The sequence below is a fragment of the Lepisosteus platostomus genome, chromosome 8 (assembly GCF_059453375.1).
Source record: "Lepisosteus platostomus isolate fLepPlt1 chromosome 8, fLepPlt1.hap1, whole genome shotgun sequence".
Classification (NCBI taxonomy): Eukaryota; Metazoa; Chordata; class Actinopteri; order Semionotiformes; family Lepisosteidae; genus Lepisosteus; species Lepisosteus platostomus.
The window spans coordinates 59,156,961-59,176,445 of NC_142618.1; the positions used below are offsets into that span (position 1 = coordinate 59,156,961).

The following is a 19,485-nucleotide window of genomic DNA, read 5'->3' on the forward strand; positions in this document are numbered from 1 at the left end:
GACGCTTTATGTAAAACCCTGGGAAAGCAGGTAAGTGGAGGGGGAAAAAAGCAAGAACAAAAAAGGGGGAGGAAACAATTTATGACACATTATATTTTTTTACAGCTGAAACCAAGCCCCTGCTCTCATAGCCCGAAGATAAACGGTATACAGTACGTTTCAAGCATCATGCTCCTGGCCTGCTGCAAGAAAAAGCTCATTCCTACAGGTATAAGGCATCTAGACAGTATGGTTCTGAACTATAAATAGCTGCTGTAGGTCCACAGGCGCTGCTTGACCAAACCCTTCTTCCGTCTGCGATTGATGTCTGTGCACACAGCAGTCTGGTCCCACATCCTCCTGCCTTCAGTGCAGAGGGCTACACGGAGTGCATAGGAGTCCCACAGTGTTTGTGCCACAGATCAATGGCCTTGGTGACGATGGCATCTGTGTTTTCTTGGGGCATCTGCAGGAGAACATAAGACTGTGAGAAGCCACATATCCAGAAATTTCTTATTTATAAAACAGGAAAAAATCACACTGTGCCTAGACTTAATTGACATCATGCTTTACTTTGTTCAGGATTTACAGAGGTTTTTTTGAGGAATCAGGATAAGAAGACTCCTCTTCTGCGAGATTCAGTTGTGGTTTCCATGAGGAATACACTGCGAAACCACCAGACAAATCAGACAAGCATGAACAGCTCATCTGACTACACAAATGTAATATCGCAAAAATATGTTCATTGTTTCCAAGGTCTTAGTCACCCCACCCCCACCAACAGAAAAATACCCCAAAAGGGCACGTTATTATGAACAATTCATGTGATTTTTCGGACAGGACAAAAGATTGTTCCTTGCTTTCACTACTTCATTCACTCGGACTATATTGTCCACTTGGTTTATTGTACAAAAACACTTGAACTCAAATGATGAGCAATATCATTAGTGATAAGCCATAAACCCAGGTTACTCATTCTGAACAATATTTTAAGATCTGACTTGGGTCTGATGGACTTAATACATGTAAATACTGACCTCAAGCAAAATCACAGAAAATCTAAACAAAAACACAAACCAAAAGATTTTCCTTAGGAAAGGTGACCACAAAGGTGTTCTCCATAATTCAAGCCAAGCATAGTTATGTCTACTGCTGTTCTTGTATTCATTAAAATCATGTCTTTTTTTGTATGTATGGCTGTTCATACAGATTTTTCATGAACTCAATGTGGTGACTCTAACTCAAATACCAATCACTCACTATCTAGGGTGAATTCTTATGAATCATATAACTTCAATTACTGTGCTTATCGTCCCAGGGAACGATACTATTCAATCATCAGCATGTCTTCTCAGTGTACAAATTGTAAATAGCTGCATGTGCTCAGTGAGCTCTGGCAGAGAATGTAAAGACAACTGAGTTTGTCATTTTGAACCTCAGTGCAGCACACTGCCCAGATGTGGACTACCGTTTTAAAGACACCATGATTGAGTCAACATAAATCCCAGGAAGCAGAAGAGTTAATAAAGAGATTATCTCAGAAATAAATTGAGCTGATTTGTGCAGAAGATGGTAGGGGTGCAAGCCATTAAGCTTGATTCATAAGCCCCCTGGAAGTAAATTAAACTTAATTAGCTTAGCTACAATTTTTGAGTTAATTTTGGAGACTAAGTGATTTAAAGACTTAATTTAAAGAAGCGTTATTGGATTTTGGACTTCCTTGTTATTAACATCCACATTTACCATTAATTAAGAGTATTAATTAAAACATTTACAGTACCTATAAAAACAAATTATTGCACTATTACAGGGAATGTTATGCAAAAGACTTACATTTTCCAAAAACTGGGTGATGTCTTCAGGCTTATTCATTCCCATAAGCATGATTTTATAGCCCAGTAATATCTCCACAGCAACAAAAACAAGAATTTTGCAGGAACCACTTATTATTTTGTCCCACACCCTAGAAGAGAATTTAAAAAATCATATTATAATGATATGTATATTTTTATTTAAACAGCACAAACTATTACTCGTGTATGCAATAAAATTGTCTTTTTTTGTTGTTTGTGTCCTATAACAAATTAGAACATAACTTTCTGCAAATCATTCTAAAGGAGATGTGAGAAAACCCAGATGGCACCTTTATCTGGGAAAGCAGAATAATTAAGGGAAACATTACTAAAATTAGAACAGGTCAGTTGCATACAATTACGAGAAACCTATTAAATGCTACAAAGGAACACTGAGGGCCATATACTGTAATTGAACTTGGCAACAAAAGTGAGGTAAGAGTTTTGAAGTTTAAAATGCTTGATATTTCTTTTATCAGGCAATGCTGATATTTCTCGCCTGGTACAAACACATTTGACAGAGGACTGAATTATGAGTATATCTTTAATTTACAGAAAGTGTCTTCACTCCAGTTCAGACTTCAAATCTAGAACTGATTGGGGGCTTTGAAGAACTCTTAATTTAATTTAAATCTCTAAATTTACGTTAACAACAGGAATTAATTTTACACTCCAAAAATGTCAATCAATATTAAAGGACAAAAATATCTGCACTGTCCATCAGAAAGTTTTGTTTGAGAGGTTTGGAGAATCTAGGGATTTATTTTTACCTTTGCAAGCTGGACTCAGGCAGGCATCCTGCAAAACATCTTCTGAACCAGAGATTATAGGGAAGTTTGCTCATTGCATTACAGGTCCGGAGGTGATTCAGGAGTCTGCTGTCCTCAAGGCTTAAGAAGTGCTCAAGGCTCTTTGGCTGGAGGAGATGTAAATGTTATTTTAGATATGTCTACATCAGTTCTTTAACTGCTGAATTAACCCAATATAGCCTTATTTTAATCCAAAATTGTAACATAAAAAGAGATTAAGGAAAAATGTTCTTCTGAGGCTTTTACAGAAGTGATGCAGTAGAAAGTCTAAAAAAAACTTTCAGTTTTAAATTTTATTGGTCAAAACACACTAAACTCTTTGTAAAGGGATCACGTTATCGGCAGATGATGTCAACCATTAGCCTCTGTACATTTTCATAATGCAGCGAGATTGCTTAACTACAGTAATGTCTAACCTTTCAAAAGCAAACTTTCTCCCTACAGCAAATATTTCTACAGCAAACTCCACAAACCTAGGTTATCGGGAATTCAAATCACAAATGGCTTGAACATACAAGCGAGACCAAACAAAACCCTGTACACACACACAGTTTATCTCTAGCACTCTCCCATCAACCAACATCTCAAAATAATCACAATTTCGTTTAGATGGAACCTTTCAACTAAGACATCCTTCGTAAAGAGAATAAGCAGATGAAGTTACAATGAAAAATAACAAGAGCAAAAATATATCGCTTATGATTTCGGTGTTAATCTACTGTGGGTGACTTCCTCAAGAGTGAAATGTAGCATGCTTCCTGTCAATCCGGTCAGAACTTTTGAACTCACCAGGTGAGGTACGGAATCTCCATACTTGTTGCTGTATTGATTAACAAAGCATTTGATGAGCCAGTAACAATCAACACTGCTCTCCACAATCTTCGCCATGGCTCTGGCTATTGCAAGGAAGTCTTCCGCTTCTGGCTCCTGTGAACCAACACAGGCACATCAGAGAGGCGCATCCTATCATACACATGAACGATTCAAAACCGAGCACCAAGCCCGCGGCTCAACCTGAAAGTTAAGACAGCTGCATCGACCAAAGAAACGATCACAGTATTAAGAGTTCTTCACACAACAAACAGGGGAAGAGGTTTCTTGCACAAGAAATCAAGAAACTGGTTTTCGGTACAGAAACGTCTCGCCTGGGTGGCTTACCAGTGGCGTGACCTCTGTGCGGCGTGGCAGTGCCAGGGACTCCAGCTGGTGCATGTGGAGATACACCTCCACCTGCGGCGTGGAGCTCTGCACAAAGCGCATGACCTGCAGGGCCTGCAGCACGTCCTCGTACTGCTGCTTCCGGTAACTCATCACCAGGGCGTGCGAGTCTCCGTGGGGGGGCAGGATCCCTGCAGGCGGGCGGCGGGAAAGACGCTGTTACCAGCAGCGCCACACCAGCAGGCCCGGCGCTGCCAGAGACCAGGCAGGCCTCCAGTCCTCCTCACTTCACAAACCCCCTTCATTACCAGGAAACGTAAAGCCTTGTTAAGGTGGCCTTTTACCCTCTAGAGATTCATAAATCCTCTGTTAATCAGGGGCAGTGGTGGAGTCAATTCAGGGGATGCCCTCGAGATCATTAACGGTACAGAGCCCAGAGACACGAGGGCAGGAAACTGCAATACACACTCTGCAACCACGGCTGTAGCAACACTGTTGGAGCACATCCTGTGGGATCCTTTAAAAAGAAAGGTGTTTGACGGAATTTGTGGATCATGAAGCTACTAGAAACCCATCAAGGTGGACTGTGTTCGTCACCACACTTATTTCTCTACATTTTCATGAGTCTCGGAAGGCTTTGCTTTCTTCAACAGCTGATCCATTCATCCATTATCAGGGGCTTGTCCCAGAAGGATAGGGCACCAGGTGGGACTGGAAGCTTTGACATCGGAGGGGACATGAGCCCAGCACAGGACACACAGGGGCAATTCAGAGATGGCAAAGAACCCAGCCAACATGCCTGGAGAAGACAGGAGATAACCAGAGCACCTGCAGAAACCCCAAAAGAAAATACCTGAATATCTGATCTCTCCCTCTCTTACTAAGACACGCACACATTTGCAAAAATAAGTATTCCAATACTGCAAATTAATATATATGATCAATTTGCATGAAACTGAAAATCCTTCTTGAATTAATACTTCAGAAGTATTGAATGTACAGTAAATTTAGAAGAGAGGTCATTGTGAAAATCTATGTTTCGGCTTAAGATACAATGGACGACCCTTAGAGAAGAAATTAAAATTATGACTGTACAGTATGTGGAAAGAAAGGGCAGTGGTGTCTTATCTTATCTGTGCCACCTAGTGGATGAGTACATAGCAGGCACATGAGCAGTCCATCAACAGTTTCTCAGCCAGAATGCACATTATATTTAAAACTACTAAGAAATACCCATAAACGCATGAGATATAAGTAATACATGGGGCTATCAAAGGAATCTATCTATCTAAACGGCTTTTGCATGCTTTCATACCAGCAATGCTGCAGGAAGCAATCAGGCTAATGAAAGAATACAAAATCAAACCGTTCTCTCTTGTACATATTATGGCTTCGGTAGGTCAAAGGATTTCTGCCACTTTATATCATGAGAAAAACTTTAGTATTTAATTAATAGTATCTAAAAATTAAAGTTTCCTAGAGTGTCTAGTTTTTGGACAAGCCTTTATTCCTTAGAATAAATCACAATGTTTTCCCCAATACTGCAGGGGAACAGAGATAAACTGATCAGGAAAACTCCACTTATCAGGTCCAAACAATCACAAGGTCAGCCATTTTCTCAAAGTCTCCAAGAAAATGAAAAAAGGAGACATCAGGAGACATTTAAAAAGCCAGTATTTCCCCAATACATACAGTTCCTTCATCATTAGGAACATCACTTGCATTGCTATGCATATGGTTAGATGATACAAAAACGGATCTTAATCTATAATTTATCCAATCCTGCAGATTTTTTTTGCTAAAATGTTTACTCCCCCTGTGGAAGTACTGAAGGGATGAGCACACTACAGATTATAGGATGCAGTTAATCAGCACACTACCGGGGCTTTAAGAAAGAAAATGAAAGATAAAGTTATCTGCAAGAAATAATTAAAGCAAATAATTGCTGACACTAGCCTGAAAAGACAAGCGTGAAATTCACTGATTTGCTGACTTGCTGTGCTTATATTTCCATTACTGCCTTTATTAAATGTTTTTTTCCCCAAATCGCACACTTTGAAGATTTCTAAAATAGAAACTATATTCCAACTATTAAAAATTACTTTGACATTTTTAAAAATGCTACAAATTTGGCAAGAAATCTAAGAAACCGTTGTTATAACTTCCAAGCACAAATCGTAATTTCACAGACATAGTGTAGTTTTAAAAAATGCAGACATTTTGCATTAATTTTGCCATTTTTTTCCCCCAATTTAAAATAAATCAAAAGTTTGTTTTCCTTTTTAATTTAGGTTATAGTATTTTGTTACAATTATATGCATAACTTGCCCCCGTCAAGATATACCCTCAGTATGTCATGCATATATTTCATTTTTCCTTCATGAGCAGTCATTACACACCACTTAAACTTGTTAATTCATCTTTACAGAATGAAAGGATATCTTTGAAACTGATGCTTGGAAAAAAATAAGAGGAATTTTTGTACAATTGCTCACTGGGTCTCTAAAACTATGCCTCATGGAACATTTTACTATTATTTTTATACTTGTTTTACTTATGTGTAAACAGTCCATTTGTTTTATTTATGTGTTTTATGCATGTACTATTCTGTAGTACTTTGAGTTTTGGAAAACATACATAAAATCTATTATTATTAATGTTACAATCTAACACTGAATTTGCAGTTCCCACTTTGATAGCACTACTCAAGGCCTTAGGTATGACCATAAAAGGTATGGTCTGAGGTGTCTGCCTAACTCCAGGGTTAAGATGCCGGCAAACAGATTATTAAAGGGGATTTCTGGCAGTTTCATCTGGTTAATTAACTGTACAGTAAATCATAGGAGCTTTCGACAGTCATAGGGGAAAGCATAAACACAGAGACAGAAGACAGGAATCCATAAGGAGGAGGATGGGGAGCAAGAGAAACAGAGGAGAAGAAGGGACATCACCATCACCCTTTGGTCAATGCTTGTGCCATGCAAGAGGACCTTGTTCTGTCAGTCTTGGATACCAGATCCTGGACAAGTAACCTAAACATTCTGGAGACCCTGAAGTCTTTATTATTTTAGGAAATTCTGAATTTTCACTTGTGGAATCCTCAGACTAAAAACGTTCTCTCCTAGTTCACTGGGATGAGGGCCTCTGAAATGCACAGACCTGTACGTGTTATTGTGGAGCGTGAAGTTTTATATAAACTTATTTTCTGTTAATAAATATCTGTGTTTCTAAGTTTCACTCTGATTTTAGTACTCTACTTTTTACTACTACCTGTACATGTGTTACAGTGTAGCATGGTGTGTTGTAAAGATGTATTTATTCTTTATAATTATTTGTGTTTCTACATGTGACTCTGATTACCAGATGTTTACTACTTGATTGCCAGAGATGTGCCAGAGAATATTAAGAACTCGCGTGCCTCACATTTACATAAGGCTCGGGCTATTTCCTAGCTGTTCTGTTTTGTAGCAATAATAATCATACTGAGAGATGCAAACGAGTCATAACTGACCATGATAAAGCTGCCCATCTTTTCAGAGTGAATACAAAAGGATTAGTGTAACTCTTGAGTCTTAAGACAAAAGAAATTCCTGGAAATGTCCACAAATAATAAACACTACCTTTGTTTTTTAGCTTTTTAATTACTCTTGCCTCTTTTTCACAGTGGGGTCAGTCATAAACATTGGCATGCTTCTTTGGAAACCTGTCTAGAGCAATGACTGACACAAGGTTACTCGCTAATACAATATACAGTATATAGATCAGTAAAATTCCTATGTAGTCTCGCTCAGCAAGAACAACTTCAAATAAAGCTCATTTTTATTCAAAATCTGTTTAAGGTGTTTCTGTTTTATCATAACTAGAAAGAAAAGCCCTCTTCACAGTGATGAAAATGGTCATAAGTAAATTAAATGTAATAAAACTACATTGAAGAAGTAAATTTAACATTGTGCTCTTTTAAAAACACAGACATTTCCTTATAACAGGATTAATTTAAAGGGAAAAGATCATTATTTAATGGACAAACGTACCACAGAAAAAACTAAAATTCATAAAGGGTAGGAAAGCCCTTCTTCACACACTGCTCAATTGAATTGAAGCTCGGAGAAACTCAATAAACTCGGCACTCAAAGGCTGGGACTTTTCTCTGAGCAGGGGAACCATGCAAACGTGACCCCTCAGAGCTGTGCGCCCACAAAAAACACGACCCCCCAGAGCCGTGCACCCACAAAAAACACGACCCCCCCAGAGCCGTGCACCCACAAAAAACACGACCCCCCCAGAGCCGTGCACCCACAAAAAACACGACCCCCCAGAGCCGAACGCTGGTCTTACCGAGCAGGACCTTCCACACAAAGATGCGGTACATGGAGGGAAGAGGAAACCTCTGGCTGAAAGTGCAAAGCTTTTCCACATCTGTTGGAAACAAACAAGGAATTGACAAGGGTCCCGCACTCTCATTTATCCTCCATTTCTAAAGCTTTTGTGCCTCGTATAATGATATGGCCATTTCAAGACAAGTGTAGCGACAAAAACAACAAGATTTGAATATATACAAGATGTGCCTGAAGTTTCAGAATTTGCATTGAAACAGACCAAAGGGAAGTGCGACATAGCGGTATCACTGCCATTACAGTAGACCGCCCATCTAGAGCACATCTATTCTGTTTTGATGAAAAATCCTGTATATCTTGTTATTCTACAGTATTCAGTGTCATGGTGAGTTTCAGTCTCCTCAGGCATGTTGGTGCACAGACCCCCAAAAACAAGAAAAGTCCTGCATCTAGATTAATCTACAGTATGTAAACTTTCTGCAGAGGCGTAACTTTTTCAGTGTTATTCTAGTACAACGGAACAATAACAAACATGATTTGGTCCTTTGGCCTCTGTCAGTGTGATTTACAATCAGACATTACCCAGCTTAAATACCAAAACCTGCTTAACACAGGAACATTATTACAACTGATTAAGTGAATCAATCAAAATTGAAATTAAAGTAATTTATTAATTATCTCTTATCTAAATGCATACTTACATAAAGACAGTTTTTATCCATGGGTAACATTAATTATTACAAAAGGCCTGTAAAATGGTTGATTAAAATCCCGGAAACAGGCTACACTACACATTGGGAACAGATAGTCAAAACAGCTTTTCTCTTTCAAGCCACTTGGTAAATTGACTACAATTTGCCTAATTACACAAACCAGACTACAACTGGCGTGTGTTTGCCTTCACCAAAATGGACCAAATCAAGCTCATCCAGTGTCACGTTTGCTCATGAATCAGTCCCTTCTCTAAATGATGTAGAGTGCAAAATGAAACAGATACTTTCAACAGTCCAATGACAGTCCTATCAGGTCAATCCCTTAACTTAACTACTCATGTGCAGAGGCAGTCATATACAGACTGCTTCAGAAGAAAGAGATAAGATACAATTCCTTCTTTAGCCCATCTGGTGAAAGCCTTTAAATTATCCAATATGATTTTCTTTGAAGCAGCTTATTCTTTAAACCACCACCTTCATACAGTACTGTGCCACATTTTTTTTCTACACCAATGGATTTAAAAGTTCAAACGTCCTGATCCTTGCAAAATGCTTTGCAGCTGGTGAAGGTATATCATAGAGGAACAGAACTTAATCTAGTCATTATGTGGCACATGGTTTCACTCACACAAACCCTTCCACATGGTCAAATAAGGAAATACAATTACATTAACATTACATGTTGCAAAGGATTTGATTTGGTGATTTTGTATTTTAACCAGCTGCACAATAAGTTGAACTTCTTGATTTAATCAGATTTTTACAGTAAAAACAGCCCAGTATAAACAATCTTTTATTGAACTTGGAAATACCAGTCCTACAATTTTTAAGTTTGTGAAAAACACAAGCCGATAGGGATTTAGCTAATGCTATAAGAAGACAAAACTTATTATATTATTTTATTCTGGTACAGATAGGGCTCAATGGAAATACATACCTGTAACTGACTGAAATTTGTTTTTTTTAGTGTATCCATCTATCAATGATTAGCCTATCTTCATTTAATGTATCATTCAACCATTTTTAAGTTCAACATTGAGAATGAAAGCTTTCTAAAAAGTAAATTTATTCTCTGTATCACAGATTCACAGTCTGTACATTAAACTAAATGGGAATCTTTACAATGAAGGTACTATGTGGTGGCTGTCTGCATACTGTATAACAACATTCTTAAACACGAAAATTTTCAAATGTGCCCAGAAATACATTTGGTTTTCTATAACAAAAGTGGGAAATCTCTAAAGTGGACCAGACATAGTGGGAAAAAAACACAAACATCCGTGATCAGCACATTACCCAGTCGGTCATCTTTCAATAGAATTTCCAGGGACTTCTTTTCCTCCACACCACGAAATCCCACCTTTTCATAATAAGCAGAACGGAAGTTTCTTTGTGGGTCCTCTGACATGACTTTCACTGCAAAACAACAGTCTTTATGAACAAAGCAGGTTTTGCAACAATTGTCTTTCTGGCCTGAAGCATATCAAAACATCACAAACTGTATAGACGATGGCCTCACGGTGATTGGGCCATTGTACCACAAATGTAGGGTGTTCTCACTACGCAGTCAGATCCTTTTAAAGACTACAATTTAGGCTTAACACTGGGTCTTCCTCAATACAGCTGGCTATGTAGGCAGACAGCAGAAGGGGTTAATTTCTTTAGAATTATACAACATTAATCAGTCCATCCATCTTCTAATCACTACATCCAAAGCAGGTCAGTGGGGAGCCAGGAACAGGCTCAAGGCGGGATACACCCTGGATGGGACACCAGTCTATTGCGGGACACACACTCACACCAGGGGCAATTTTCCCAGAAGACAATTAACCAACCAGCAAGTCCTCAAATCATGACCCCAGAGAACTTCTGAGAAGGTTTCCTCTCGAGTTTTTCCAGATAAATAATATCATCAATCATACTATCTTTAAAACCTACTGCATAAGGCAACACTAAACATGATGGACAAATAGCTCCATAACAAATCAAATTTTAACGCTCCCTGTCACCTACATCTTTAAATACATCTTCTGTTCTATCACAGATATATGCTGTTTGGAAAAGCTAACAGTTTATACTGGTACCAATCAAAGTTTATTTATCAAATGCACAACAATACAGCATGCAGCAGTAGCTGCTGGCATAAAATGTATTTCATTGCCAGCATTAGGCATTTTATTAGGCATACAAATTATTATTATTTTTTAATTAAAGGCATCCTTTGTGCAACCATACAAAAAACACAGTTTCCTTGCTTCTCAATGCCTTTTTAAATGCCAGGGCTGTAGCAGTTTATATCTCTTGTCATTTCCCAGTCACATTTGCACTTGCCTACATATGGAGACAAACAGATTGCATGAAGCATTTTTGCAGATTTTAGAAACTTTCCTGTTGTTAATACCTAAATCAGCACATACAGTATATACGTATCTGGTCCTGCAATCTCCCACACCAAGCAGGGAATTGTACATGCATGAGCATCTACAGTACCTCATGCGCTACATCTTTCGTTTTGTGCTTGGCCTTATTTGATCAATAGTGTTCTTTTTCATAGAGACCAAGAGTCTTTGGTTTTGCTTAAAAACATCTGCCTTAAATTGCGACTGACAGTTCTCGACTAAAGTGTATTATTATTATTACATCGTTTTCTGAAACTATCTACCAGTGTCTGAATAAACGCCGAGCTGTTACAGTATTAAACCCCACAATCGGTAAAAGCATTTGAGCAACCTTTCTTCGGGCGTCTTCGGCTCGTTAACCCAGAAAGTCCTTTAATTTCCCTTACTCAGGCATGACGACAGTAAATCGATAAATGTCACGTTACACAATCGAACTTTACCTTGCTTGTTTTAAAAGAAAAATAGAGCAGACGCCCAAAATATACCTTAAAAAACAAGGCCTCGCTTAATCCCCGCACTTTCCTGAAAACTCCTGACCTCCTACAAGCTTTGCAGGCGGGCGACCAGTTGCTCTGTTCGTCGTGTTCGGAAACATTAACTACCGTAATACTTTTTTTTTCTAGTTGCAATATCCAGTCACAAATATGCAGCTGACCGCTGATGTCCCCTTTAAGAATCTTTAAGGGGGTTTATTATAATAATCCATTCAGCGTATATTTTTCTGTTAAATCAGAAATTAGGCTTCACACGTTGAATAGCATCAAAACTTCCTAGAGGCTCCTATCATCACCGCAAGGTGGCGAACAAATACAGACAACATACTGACGTGTGGCTGCTAAGGTAAGAAATACTCAGAAAAAATGTCTATTTTTGTACCCCATGTTAAATACCCTAGTTTCTTACTTATTTTTCTTGTTTTATGCGTCAGCATGGATTTGCAGCGAACACTGTATTCGTTAAGAGCACTTTGCTAAATGCCTACTGTACGACATGATTTGAGTTCTCTTTCTTTTTGAAGACAAAGGCATGTTTAATTTGTAAGTCTCTTGATAACATTAACAACAATAAAAATCATGATCAAAAGGAAGCGTTTGCCTACCACTCTGCACGCAACTGTACTAAGGTTATTAAATCCAACTCTGCCAATGGGAAGATAAATTAAAGTTGTTATATAATTAAAGATAAGTGGTCCGCATAACCTTTCAATCCCTGATGCAGAAGGTCACAATTTGTGATACAATAATTGAGCTGATCTACCAGTGTGTATAATTGTGCCCGACTACTAAGGCTAAGGGGCATGTTGGTTAATAGGTTGTTTTTGCAGGGTTGTCGGCAGCTTGGAAGTTATATAAGTTATGAGTTAAAAGTTAAAAGTTAAAAGTGTTGGTTCCGGAGTCAGTTTGACTTGCACACAAAAAGCAGACATTGCACTCTCGCGGTTTATCCTGTTCGTATCAAACCGGAGTTGATTGTCAATTCATGATCAATTCATGATCTATCGGGCTTTCATAACGCCACATTTTACAGAGTTAAAAAAACATCCAAAACTGAGCTTTGGAATATGCAGAAGTAGTCAAATGGCAGTAGGTGCTGAAATACAAGTATGTATGTGTGTACTGTACATGCATGATCGCAACAGGGTTTCAGAAAATAAAATAGATAAATAAATTAGGCAAAACATTTACTGAACTCTCACTTCTGTAGTAGGTCTTACTGTTGTAGTTCCTTAATTCATTAACTTCACTGGATTATTGATGGTGTTTTGGTATAGAGGTTTTGTTTGCCTGGACATTTCTGATTTGGAAACAAAATGTGAGAGATTTGACTCAAAAATGCAATACCTCCTGACAAACAGATGATATGGCAACGTGGCCACTATCTAATTTTAGTTTGTTAGAAACCAGCTACCATCTTCTTTTGCATCTAAAACTACCGGGAGCACTCGTTTAGGGTCTATTATTCCCCTTGCAGTGGAGTTTGGAATAGTACATAAAACATAATGTGACATTGTGAGTCAGTGGAAGATATAGAATTATAAATGTGTGTGATTCTTAGTGGATTATTTTAGTAGAAAAGACTGCAACTGTTATTATGTTAAATTGGTTACCAATACCGTTTGCTAGGCTATGCAAACGACAAAAATCGAAAACGGAATACATTCTCTGACACTGCATATACTGGGCGAAAACTGTAACCTGTGAGTATCACATGAATGAAGTAATCGGCTTTAGAATCGGACTGGATTATATAAACCCAAGCATTGTTATATCACCGTAACACAGGCTCAGTGTTTGATTTGGTTTAAGCATTGAATCTGTTCATTTTTTTTTTTTTGCTATCTAAAGCAGCTCGGCAAGAAACCGTTTTTGTGTGTGTGCAATATTTAAAAATAATTATATACAGTCGTTTATTTTTACAGTTAGTATTTTTTTTTAAAAAAAAGATAATTCTAGGCAAGCAATGCGCGCTTCGATGCTCCTGAAGTTACATGTCGAGGCTGTCTACCCAGAACAAGCAGACATGGTGCAAGAAGAAAGCGGAGGCAATCCGTTCAGAAAGAGCGCACTGATTCAGTCGGAGCCGGGCCGTCGCCGTGGAAAGACGTCCGAGCCCAGCCTCCTGTGAGCGCCATCTCTGGCATGCTACCTACAGTACGGTCAGCAACAGAGCGCTTGTTGCACTACGTAATCCTGTAGCTTCCAAGTTTACTATTCGATCCTCAAAATCCAGGTGGATGCTGCACATTGGTGGTGGTGGAGGGGAGTTCCCATTACCTGTAAAGCGCTTTGAGTGGAGTGTCCAGAAAAGCGCTATATAAGTGTAAGCAATTATTATTATTAATTATTAATTATTAATTATTAAAACTAAACGCTTCTGCTACCTCATTTTCAAAGGAAGAGAATTGGGTTTCCCGCAAGAGGTCATGGTCATGCTCACGCTCGAGTCTCTCTCTCTCTCTAAAACGTACGAAAAAACATAAACCTGGGCTTCTGAAATGTACCAATATCATGTCTGTAATATTATCTTTTCAAGTCGTCGTAACACCAACACTAAAACCTTTATACGTCTCCCTATAACACGTCTGCAACTGTGCGCATGTGCTCTATTGCGGTCTGTCAGCCACACCCCCTGTCTCAGAGAGCTCAGGTGATCTGTCAGAGTATTTCGCCATCACCGCAGCAGGGGTGTTTTAACACTACATATCCCTTTTAAATGTATCACGTTCACATTTTTGACGTATCACAATTCAGGTTGTATTCTGAAACAACCAGAAAACATACACAAAATCCTTAATGATGTTCCCTCAGTTTTTTTTTAAGTACTGGGATCCTATAGATTCTTTCCAGAAAGCTGCGTAAAGAATTTACGACACGCACGAAGTGGACCAGGGTGTAGCTATTGCTTATTTTGTATGAGTAGGTTTTCAGCAGGTGAAAGACTTCACAAACCAAACAAGCAAACAAGAAAGGTTGTTCTTTCTCCGTGTTTTCTTATTTTGTCTTGATTTTTCACTTTCTCTGGTGAGTGTAAATACACCATGGCGTTTTAAAAACTGCAGTTTCTTTTTTTAAGTACAATCAATGCCTGACTGTGCAGATTTAATTTGGAATTAAAATCATTTCCTATCAAGATGCAAGGATAGTTGTACAATACCAGAACGTTTTAAATACTTTTTTGTTTCCTTTATTCACTCAAGAAAGTTTTATGTTCACTACAAATGGCAAAACTGGATTTGAAAGTGTTTTCAGTTTATGAATGTTTGATACATCTGTTCTTTTTACCTGATAACATTTTTATTCTAAAATTGATTCCTGAATTATGCCCAGCATGACTGTGAGAGTACTAGTTTGCCTAGTGAGTGCAAACTACTTACTATAGTCCTCTACACATAGCCTGTTGTAATTAGATTTATGTATCATAGATTGTTTTCGGAACATTTCTGTAGACTGTTGAATAAGGATAGGTCAAATCATTTCTAAAAGATTTTGCTGCCAAAACTGTTTTTTGAATGTTTAGATAAACAACAAATCACTATAATCAAAACAATAACAAAAACATATTAAAATGGGTTTCAAGTATTCCTATGAGAAGACGTTAGTGTGTGCATAAATTATATAAATTCCTGGGCATTCCTAGATTCTTACAAGGATTCGGATTAAAGCTGTAGAGGCTCCCTGTAAGACTTTTGCAGGATTCCTATAAATGGGAATTGTATATTTCTGTCAGCAGTATTATTACCCTGCAAGTCAGAACTGGCAGCCCCACTGGAGCTCAGCAGGTGTGAGCCTGGTCAGTACCTGGATGGGAGAACTCCTGGGAAAAACTGAGGCTGCTGTTGGAAGAGGTGTTAGTGGGGCCAGCAGGGGGCGCTCACCCTGCAGTCTGTGTGGATCCTAATGCACCAGTATAATGTGATGGGACACTGTACTGTAAAAAGGCGCCGTCCTTCGGATGAGACGTAAAACCAAGGTCCTGACTCCTTGTGGTCATTAAAAATCCCAGGGCGTTTCTCGAAAACAGTAGGGGTGTAACCCCAGCATTCTGGCCAAATTTCCCCACTGGCCTTTACCAATCTTGGCCTCCTCATAATCCCCATCTATGAGTTGGCTTCATCACTCTGTTCTCCTCCCCACTGATAGCTGATGTGTGGGGAGTGTACTGGCGCATCATCCAGGTGGGGCTGGACGTTGGTCACCATTACCTGTGAAACTCATTGTGTGGAGAGAAAAGCACTATGTACTGTAAATGTAAGGAATTCATTATTATAAGACAGAGACCCACAGCTTTAATTGGAAGCAGATGCACCCAGGAGCTGAACTCCGGGAGGGCTACCAACTCTGCAGGTTCTCCAGAAATGCATCTTTATGTTAATGATGCCCGATCCTGTATTTCTATTGGGATTGATTGCTTTTGCCATAGACATCCTATTTGCTGTTAGCAGTCAGGCTATGATCAGCTGTTTCCTGTTAAAGGTCATTACTCTGTTATTGACTTGATTGTTTATCAACCAGATAACACTGTTAACACTGATCAGACCCGGCAGAAAGTTTTGTTTGATTTTCATAGTAAATCAAAAATTAACATTCAAGAAATGCCAAGTTCACTGACATTCTTAATTTAATTAAAATGTATACAGTATGATTTGTTATCAAAGAAGTAAACACTAGACATTCATATACAGTATGCAACATTATCAAGACATCTTAAACAGATACAAGCTCTGCATTTTTTTCTATTCAATTTAACAGAGGTAATTCAAAATCAGGTTGTTTGAATATTCCAAACAGTATAACAGCAACAGAAAATTACTATTTTAATTTTGTGGCATTAGATACAGTTCTTAACATCATCATAATGAATTCTATACATAGGGATCTTTTGAATCATACTTTTATTACAGATACTGTATATGTTAGCCTTATCTACTAGTATTACTGATAGTTTTAAGAAATGAACAATTGAAAAAAATGGGTAACTTACATTATTCTGTCATTTTTTACTGTAGATTAATTTGGATCTAAAATCTAAGTAGAATCAAAGCTTTTCAGGATGGCAAATAAATGAATGATGGCATAATTATTTATCTGTTTAGAAACAAAACTAATCACAGCCTACTTATAACCCAACAACTCTTTGGGGAAAAGATATCTCACTGATTGTGTTTTGCTGTGCTAGAGACATACCTGACACATAAAATGCAATAGCTTTTTCCCCACCATTTCTTTACCTGTGGATGGGATAACCCTTGAACACCCAGTGTTAATCAGTGAGACCTTTGGATTGGTCTCCTGATGATTTGAACTCAAAATGACACCGCTGGGGGCTCAGAGTTTACACCGCTATCACAGAACGTTGAAACGTTCAGTGGTTTTATTATCCATGTTTAAACCTTCATCGTGTTTTAAGTAGTTTTCTTTTGGTGCCTGTGAAAAACTAATTATTACATCCGCTCAAAAGATAGAAAACACAAATTGAAATACATGAGCCAACAACTATAACTGACCAGTCGTTGTTACATTTTAAAATGTTCTACTGCAGGGGAAATGAAGATTTGACAATTATCTGAAAATGAAGATAATGAAAATAATTGTTTTTGAAGAATAGGGGTATTTTGAACAATTCATTTAATGAAGGCAGGTGGTGTTAATATAGTAAGAAAACCAATAGTATAGTTGTGGTAATACAGGCAATACGAAGCCAAGATAAGACAATTGTATTGATACAATCAAGAAGGAAACAGTAACTTAGTATTTGTATGAAAAGGTGTAAGACTTCTAAAATGATAAAGTGACCAACGATGATTTAAAGTCATATTTGTCAAAACAATATTGCTTGTCTACAATCATAACTGCTCAATCAATATTCTATTCCTGTTCTCTGCCAGAGTACAATCGGAACCTTCCTTTTGAAGCAATCGAGTTCCCGACAGGCTCATCCTACTGTATAGTGTGTCAAGACAAGCACAGCCAGCACACTGATTTCTGAACATCTTATTGTGCAACGGCACATTACTTTTCTAGGAGCATGTACAGAGTAAAAGTTAAACACTCTGCTAATTTGCCGTCATAAGTTATTATAAAAGTCATCATAAAATAAACTCTGGTGTTGTGCAACAAAATGTCATTTTATGAATTGCATGCTTAAAGTAATAGATAATAGTGCCATCAAGTTCATTTGCCCGTTGATTTGATGGTTATGCAAAGTAACCAGTATCAGCTCTTTTCTTTCTCCTACTCCTACTTTACACTAGCTCGGGGCTTGGCATAGTTAATAAAAACACTAAAAATGCAGCAGGCAACATTACATCAAAATACTGAAGGCCAGATCTCCCCTATTGGACCCAATAGCACTTGCTTCACTTTTGATGTCTCTCAGTTTAGAGAAATCTGCGAGCAGTGAACTTAGGAAAGAGCCCTTCTTTCTCACCTCATTATAATTATGCAGCATAGGCTTCCCTAGGCAGTGGTCAGAGTTCAGCATTAGTGTAAGCCCTGTGCTTAGCAACCAGCTGCATAGTTACAGGTGATTACAGCACAGGAATTAGGTTGTGCTTACAAGTAGCAGGGAAAAAGCCCATTCCTGTTTCATTATCATCCCTCATGTGCAAGAAGGAGACTGACCAACAGGAGCCCCTTTTCATTCAATAAGCCAATCAATGCATTAGGCATCATTGGTCCAGGAACAGTTGAGAATGGCTCAGAAATTATCAGAAATGACTATGCCGTGTGTCTGAATCCTGTCTCGATCCAAAGCTACGGCGAAAACTAAAAATGAACAAAATGTTATCCAATATATAAAATTCAGTGTAAAAACTAGAAACTAGGCAACATTTAAATAATTAACTTACCGAAAAGAAGTGTTTACTGTTGGAAACTCAATTATAGAATTCCAGAATACCCAGGGATATGAAATAGCTATAGAATAGCTTTGGAGTGCAGCAAGAGAAGGCCCTGTTACCCATAGAAAGGAAAAGAGGTTCAGGCACATATACAGTAGAAGACCAGAGCCAGAGGAATGGAAGCTGTGAGGTAACGAGTAGATAAGTCAGACAGATACTGAGGTGCCAAGCCATGTCTCAGGCCTTTAGTCGACTTGAAACCTGGAGGGCAGCCAGTGCAGGGACTCCAGGATAAGAGTAGTGTGATTGCTTCCAAGCAGCCTGATCTGGGCTCTGGCAGACGAATTCTGAACATATTGCAGTTTCTTCAGTGTGGATTTACAGTACACACCCCAGTGAGCAGGATACCCCCCACATGATCTCCGTCTTGTCGCAGTTTAAGGGAAGCAAATTTTGAGTCAACCAGGATGTTTCTCAGAGTTCCAATCCATCTATTTTCAGTACCTGTTTACTCCAATACAGTCCATTTAGCAAATGGGAGAAGTGGGCCACATGGCCTCTTTTCATGTTCTTCTTATGTTCTTACAGGGTGTAGGGAGCCAGAACCTATACCAGCCCATCTCGGCACACACACGCAGGTCAGTAAGTCTGTAGACTGTGGGAGGAAACAGGAAGGCCTGAAGAAGACCCATGCAGTTCACTGAGCCGAAATCAACTCTAGGACCGAAGAACTATGAGGCACACAGCATTTACTGCTACTCAATATTAAAAATATTAAAAGAAAAGATTTTTCTCCATCATCTGACTAAGATAAAGGATGCCATTAGTTTTTATCGTTTCCATATATATTGCAGTCCCAACTCTTCTATGAAGAATATCAATGTCAGCAGTCACACCTTGA

General features: G+C 38.5%; 1 protein-coding gene across 4 annotated transcripts; it reads right to left on the bottom strand.

Annotated features, from left to right (window-relative positions):
• Positions 1-78: 78 nt before the first annotated feature.
• Positions 79-18,669, bottom strand: tbc1d7 (TBC1 domain family, member 7). Of its 4 annotated transcripts, none has more exons than XM_088644100.1 (8): positions 18,594-18,669; positions 10,143-10,262; positions 8,135-8,215; positions 3,800-3,990; positions 3,431-3,568; positions 2,603-2,748; positions 1,813-1,942; positions 79-445 (listed from the first exon to the last, which is right to left on the bottom strand). In XM_088644100.1, the coding sequence occupies exons 2-8, from the start codon at positions 10,252-10,254 to the stop codon at positions 359-361; spliced, it is 885 nt and encodes a 294-aa protein (XP_088500226.1). In that variant the 5' UTR covers positions 10,255-10,262; positions 18,594-18,669; the 3' UTR covers positions 79-358. The 4 variants fall into 4 exon arrangements, with proteins under 4 accessions (XP_088500226.1, XP_088500224.1, XP_088500225.1 ...); XM_088644098.1 differs by lacking the exon at positions 18,594-18,669 and adding an exon at positions 11,731-12,050; XM_088644099.1 differs by lacking the exon at positions 18,594-18,669 and adding an exon at positions 11,686-12,050.
• Positions 18,670-19,485: the final 816 nt, after the last annotated feature.